The 6852-nt window shown below is 42.7% G+C and overlaps 2 protein-coding genes across 9 annotated transcripts in view; one reads left to right on the forward strand and one right to left on the reverse strand.

The window, feature by feature from the left end:
• LOC109488175 (ribosome-binding protein 1-like) overlaps positions 1 to 4518 on the reverse strand; it is a 24259-nt gene extending 19741 nt beyond the window's left edge. For 5 of the 7 annotated variants that reach the window (XM_019792356.1, XM_019792354.1, XM_019792355.1 and 2 more), the window contains exons 1-2: positions 4220 to 4517; positions 3305 to 4127 (exon numbers count right to left, since the gene is read on the reverse strand). In XM_019792356.1, coding sequence (XP_019647915.1) covers positions 3305 to 3974 — 670 coding nt within the window. In that variant the 5' untranslated portion in view covers positions 3975 to 4127; positions 4220 to 4517. Of the gene's footprint in view, positions 1 to 3304; positions 4128 to 4219 lie in introns of all 7 variants that reach the window. The other 2 variants (XM_019792357.1, XM_019792351.1) reach the window with 1 other exon arrangement.
• Positions 4519 to 5353: 835 nt separating this feature from the next.
• Positions 5354 to 6852, forward strand: part of LOC109488213 (prostaglandin reductase 2-like) — a 5420-nt gene continuing 3921 nt past the window's right edge. Inside the window, exons 1-3 of one of the 2 annotated variants that reach the window (XM_019792409.1) lie at positions 5354 to 5493; positions 5947 to 6062; positions 6211 to 6402. In XM_019792409.1, coding sequence (XP_019647968.1) covers positions 5454 to 5493; positions 5947 to 6062; positions 6211 to 6402 — 348 coding nt within the window. In that variant the 5' untranslated portion in view covers positions 5354 to 5453. The remainder of the gene's footprint in view (positions 5494 to 5946; positions 6063 to 6210; positions 6403 to 6852) is intronic. The other variant, XM_019792408.1, reaches the window with a different exon arrangement.

Raw genomic sequence — 6852 nt, forward strand, 5'->3', positions numbered from 1 at the left:
CGAGCCTCAAAACCAGGCTTATGCAATGGCCATAAAATATGGAATGAAAATTATACATTTTTTGTGGAAGCAGAGGCATTAAATCAACCCTCCCCACTAATCTGCACTTGATTGTCTGAGAACATGTTAAATCTAGACATTCACTTCTTTGAACTTGAAGGGGTATACAAATTTCAATTTCCTTCTCTCCATGCCTGAAATCAGCATTTCTTCTCCATTTTTTGATACAAAGCGTGCTGCAGGACACTGCAAAAATTAACATTAATGATACAGGCTAAGGCCACACCAATTTAATTTGTTGGTTCTCGGATTTGTTCAGAAAAAATATGAAGCGACAGGGCGAAAAACAAAAACAAAACAGGTCTAGGCATCCTATTATAGCCCCAAATGCTACAATAGGAGACATGAAGTCAACACAAAAGGCTGGGTTAAAATTTAAACAATGAATTTTGAACTTTTAATCAAACCACTGCATTGATAGATGGAGGAACTGTAAGAACTAGAAGGAAAAGGACTTTCCTCAACTGTTGGAGGCAAAATATGAGCATTTTTTAGTTGATTCAGAACCAGTCTTTTTTTTTTTTTGCAAATCAGAAAAAATGAAGAGGCGAATCCGAGAACCAACAAATTAAATTGGTGTGGCCTAAGAATGGAATTCGTGTTAAAATGCACACGTTCAAACGTGTTCAAACATAGTCAACAACGATCTATCATCCCCCCCCGGAATGCGAGCCGGTTTTGTTGTCAATGGAAGAGTGAACTTCGCCATTATGTAGTCCATCAACGGTTGTAGGAAGGACGTCAAAATTTCTTTTGACACCTAATGGCCTTTTCTACTTACGTTTTCAACCCAGTAACTGTCTCTCAATGTAGAGATGGGGTTTTGTGCGCGTGAAAAATTTGCGCGCGCGTGAAAAATTTGCGCGTGAAAATATGCAAATTAGCCGATTCCCAAGGGATTTAAAAACTTTTTGCTGTTTTGGACTTAAAAATATAGATGAAAAGTCATGAAATAGAATTGAGTATCATATTATCACATTCTAGAGTACATAGCCTTGTTTTGTAAACTTTTCAGTGACTTTTAGGTGATTTTCAAAGTTTAAGTTTTCACGCGCAAAAAAGTTTGAAATTTGCGCGTGAAAGAAACTGCTTCATAAAATGCCAAATCAAGCTTATAGAATGGAGAAAAGCCTGGAATTGTTAAATTTAACAATACAAAACCTTGTATTAGTAACTGTTCCATGTTTTTCTGGCAAATTCAAGTAATTTTTAATTTTAATGTTTCTTGGAAGATATGCAAATTAACCTATTCCCAAGGGACCTAAAAATTCAAACCGAAATTTCAGGTTGTAGATGGAAAATCATGTTACAGGGTAACATTTTTCTGCATTAGAATTTGGTACTGCATATTTTCTGACATTTTCAAAGGACTTTAATTTTTCACGCGCAAATTTTTCACGCGCGCGCAAATTTTTCACGCGCAGAAAACCCGTTCCCTCTCAACCTATTAGCTTAGCCTTTACGTAGAACTGCAGTAAATGGCTAAAGTTTACAAAGTTCAACGACCCCTTTATGTCTTATTGTCCAGGTTCCAGGTCACATGGTGTCCACACCTAAGTGTACAGTACTGACCTACACAGTAGTGCCGGTAATGTACAGTCACATGGCCTGTGACCCAGTACTGCCTGGTAGATTTCCCAGACAAGTGGATTATACAACCAAACCCTGACTCAGCTACATACTTTCCAATACAACCTAGTTACAAGCAGGTACTGCCAAATACAAGTCTGACAGGAGTCCTGCTCTATTTTTGGCATGCACGCCTGGTAACCGAATTCTGCTCTCGAGGAAGTGAACGTTTTAAGCATCACGACACCAGCATTCCTGATGAAAAAAGCCTTTATATTGAGAAGGAAGTCACTGGACGAAAGTTTACTTAGTTCGAGAGGGAGCGGCTCAGGCGAGCTATTGAATTTTCTGGACTTTTTTATATGTATGACCAGGTGTAATATTGTAACAGTTCTCACTTCTGCATGTACACTTAGGACGTTGAGATTATCTTGGAATACTGTAAATAACTTTATATTTGTGGTACTTTTATATTCACTTCTGTACCTCTTCGTCATTCCCACAAACAATTCATTCTACAACTTTCTTCTGCACCTGCCGCCGCTGTGAAAATATAGCTCTGCGAACACCGTGTCCATTTTTCTGAGACCGCAAAATTTTGCTACCGTGTCTATAAAGTGATTTACAGTAATACAGTGTAGTTTTTCCACAGACACAAGAAAGGGTACAATCGTGCACTATCTAAAGACATACTGTGGACACCGAGGCACTCCAACTGCAAGTGCTCAAGCCATGATTTTCCTTTAAGATGGTACCTAATGCAATGAAATGGATAGGTGTACTTGATAATGTGGGCAACATATTGGATTTACCTTTGGAGCTTCAAAAACAATATGGATGTCAAAAATATGTTTTAAAATTTTGAACAGTAATGCTGTAGATATTACGAACAAAAATCTGACGCCTGTTGGCAGGAATAGTAAAGAATACCTTGTATATATTATTTCTTTTGACTTGAACCCTCTGCCCAGATATAATAGCCAATTTGAGTGTTCCTTTCAACCAGCTAAACAATACTAATTGAATAAGGTATCCATTCCTTCCAACAGTCAGACTTCAGGATATCATTTACCACACCTGCTTTTCAATCTATGGTAGACACTTAAGTGTTAACCTTCACTCTGCTAAGGTAGTCAGTTGGCACCAAATTTGTGTTGGTTATGGAGTTGGGCAGCAAGGAGGTTAATTCAAAAAAGAAAATATATGTGATGATATATTTTGTGATCATCCTTGAGCTTCTTAATTTTCACTTGGGTTTTAATCCAACAGATAATATGCATACTAATACCAAATACAGGTAGTAAGTGATTGACAGATAAAATTCAAAGCAGACCTGGGGAAATACCTTTGGATACCTAGTAAATAATTCAATCTTTCTGCACCTGGGAACTTAGACATACAAAATTATTTTTCTTGGGGAACAGTTATTAATTGATACCCCAAGCATGCTCCCCTATCCTTCAAGTTCAACCTTGCTAGTGTGTGCAGTGATATATAAATTTGTAGATCGATCTAGAGTTGATTGGGATGTAGGTTGCTTAATCAGGCCTGTGTCTGTGAAAATTGGTGATCATTTCTCTAATAGTCTAATCAACCTGCCTCACCTTTAGGGCTACTACCTGTTAAGAATACCTGCGTGGTAATAAGGGGGAGGGGCGAGTTACGATGTACTTACCTGCCACGGTGACAGCGGCTTCGATCTTGGTCTTCTTCTTCTTGCTGGGGGCAGGGGCCACCACCTGCTGGGCCACGGGCTCAGCTTCCGCCTTGATGGTCTCCTTGGCCAGGGTCTGGCGGGCGGGCTCGGGGGCTGATTTGGGCGCAGGGGCCACACGTACCGCGGCCTGCACCGGCACTGGCTGTGGCTGGGCCTTGGCCACACGTGGCTCCACCGTCTTCACCGCCGCCTTGGGGGCCGCGGGGGCTGTCTGCTCCTTATTGGGAGCCTGATTCTCCTTATTCTTATCCTTGGACTTGCCCTTGGCTTTGGGCTGCGGCTGGGGCGGCGGCGTCTCGGGCTGTGCCTTCTGCTCGGCGAATGGCTTGACTTCTTGGACCCGTGGGGATGAAGACGTCTCGCGCTGAGGCTCAGGCAAGCCAGACGGCTCTTTCTTGGGTTTCTCCTTCTTGTTGAACCGGGCCGGCTTCTTCTCCCGGGCCTTTTGCTTCTCGGCACGAGACTGCTGCATCTCCCGCTCGATAGCCCGGCGTTGCCGCTCCATCGCCTCCTCGTAGGTCGTCTCCTTCATGCCGAAGGTTGAGACCAGGAAAATACAGATGGCAGACACTAGCACAAAGCCGCCAAAGACGGCAATGGCCAGAGTTTGTGGGTCAGACACATCCATATCCGCGTCACGTCCACCTCAGGCTAGCGCTGGGCCTCTCCAACTTCTGGATTCTGTCTACGTGGACACTCAGCCGGATGCTCCAGCCAAGGTACAAAGGTTACCGGCGTGCTAAGTTGCACCAGACACGCCACAGGGCCCCAATCGCCGCTCCTGCAGAAAAATAGGATAAATCTGTATTAACAAACCTGCCCCACACAAAGTTTTGTGCCAAGTGAAACTACTCAGACAAGAAAACCACTCACTTCTTGCGAGATGAACTTCCACTTCTGTGATAAGCTTCAGCGGAAGTCGGTGCGCGCAGCTATAGATTTGATGAGGAGTCCACTCTCACGAAACGCCGCTCAACTGCCGGTCGCCTCGTGCTCGACAGGGTCCAAATTATCTAACGATTGTCTAGATGGATTCTCAACAGTCCCAGGTTAAAATCTGCCTGGGGCTTTAATGAAAAAGTAGTCGTTGGACTGCTTCTGCAGCCTACTATTCCGCGATGTGGGTGCAGTTTGCTGCTAACCATCAGCTTCCACAATGGTGGACGTGACACGCCCACCGTCACTCTGATTGGCCAATAGGGCGATAATACCAAGTACCTACCATCATGTAAGTGGGGGATTTTGGTGCCACGTGGACAACATATTTCTCTTGTACCAACAAGCTACGTATACTAAAATTAAAGTGCCATATAAAACAATTGTGTTATATTTAATATCATAAAAATTTAATGATATATAAGTTTTATTTTTATGGTATTAAAAATATATTTCATACAGACTCCCCTACAATTACAGATAGTCTATTCCACATGTCAGGGCCTTACCGCGAAGTTGAGACACCCTTTCAACTAACTTATTATATGAAATCAAGACTATTATTGATCAAATCTAAAGTTATGATTAAAAAATAAGCATAACTGATAGCCCTCCAGATTTTGCATGCATATACTACAATGCGCACAATCCATATGTACTCGATTCCATGCTTACGTTACAATTTTTTTTTAAAGTGACACTTTCTTTGATTGAATTCTTGACCCAAGTAATTCTGCCCCACATTCGTTATAAAAGAGAGTCTTTGTCTTAGTCTAGACATGCACGTATTTTGTATCGGTTTTGGTACCTTTTTGGAACCGACTTTAGCCAGAAATATATAACAGTAGAATATGTCAGATTATGTCTTATGTAACCAAAAAGTCAACCGCGCGCTAAGTTACCTTGAAAAAAATCTAATAGAAAATGAGTTGTTTTCACTTTTTGTGAGGGGGCGGGGTTGTGTTATTAATGCACAAAAACAATTTGTAACCAATTACCATGGTCATCACACTGACTGACTGACTGAGCTCTGACCCGGATCCAAAAGCAGGTAATAGTAGCCCTGACTTCTGACCCCTAGCGGTTCACACACAAAGGTCAGCCTGGATGCCGGTGTGACCAGTAGATACCGGTACGTACCTACCTGTTCGCCTGATCAGCGCGACTAAAGATGCCCAGAAACAGGAGAACTGTCCTTGCATGTCGGCCGGGTAAGTCTCACGTGTGTGACCACCTGAGGCATATGTCTTGCTCGTGTGTGTCGTCAAGTGGACAATATAAACATGATAAATGTAAAAGTGCAGGCCTGCAGTAACAGGATTTTCAATTTATGATGTGTGTAACATTATCACACCTTAACTCAGGAATATGATATAATGTTAGCTGTCCTTGCTCATAGGTACATGTGCTACATGTATCAGACTTTCACAATACATTTTCATAGTTTACTGTACTACAATGGTGCCTAGGAACCATAAAGATCAAATGGTTTTGCAAAGAATGTTTATGTTAGTTATGGCAAAGTTGACATTCTGGAACCATATTCAGCTCTGGCTTAGTGATGTAACGTTACATGTGTATCTTATCATGGATACTGAAGGCACCCAATAATGTTGTAATGCAAATTTAATGTTGCAACTGTTTTGATGTTGCTGTAATGACAGGTGTGAACGGTGAGTCCAGACCCGAGAACTTCCGCACAGAGGATTGTGGGTACCCTGTGGTGCAGGATGGGAAGGTTCTGGCCAAGACTCTGTTCCTGTCTGTGGACCCATATATGGTAGGGTGATTGAGCTGTTGTGATGTTTAACATTAACTACTTGTCAGTACAACCAAGGAGTGGAAATAATGGAAATAGCTCCACTATAACCTCCTTGGTACAACCTAAGGTGCAATCACATTGTCTATTTTCTCTTTCCCCATGACAGAGATGCAGGATGAATGAGGACACAGGTTCACACTACCTGTCACCATGGCAACTGGACCATGCCTGTGAGGGTGGGGGAGTGGGCGTGGTCATAGACAGCAAGCACAAGGACTTTCACCCTGGAGACTATGTGGAGACTTGGGTCTGGCCCTGGCAGGAGTACAGCCAGGTGTCACCTGAAGGGCTCAGGAAGGTATCGCTTTATCTTTCTTTACTTTGCTTTATTGAAAATGCAATAAGGCATGACATGTGGTAACCAGACATCAACAAAGGCTAGTAGTGGCTATCACTGATGTGCAACATATACAAACTATTATACCGTAGCAATACGATATACGAAATAAGCATAGAAATGAGACTGTTGGAAGGACTGTTGCATGTTGTGTTTTAGACAGTTAGGATGAGAGGTGTTTTTTGGCGACGCCTCATGGGCGAGCCAAATGGTACAGTACTGTGTGCAGTCTGCAAGAATTCTATGAATTGTACAGGCATTTTATCCACAGGCATGGAATCTCCCAGCTTGCTGACACACTTTTAATGCCCACAGTCAGACCCTTTCCCGGAAACCCTTGGGACATTGTGGCTGGGGGGGGGGGATGCCCTACTTCTGTGACCCCTGGGCTTGTTCACCATACACTCAGGG

Source organism: Branchiostoma belcheri, unplaced genomic scaffold (assembly GCF_001625305.1).
Source record: "Branchiostoma belcheri isolate BF01 breed outbred unplaced genomic scaffold, Haploidv18h27 scaffold92, whole genome shotgun sequence".
Classification (NCBI taxonomy): domain Eukaryota; kingdom Metazoa; phylum Chordata; class Leptocardii; order Amphioxiformes; family Branchiostomatidae; genus Branchiostoma; species Branchiostoma belcheri.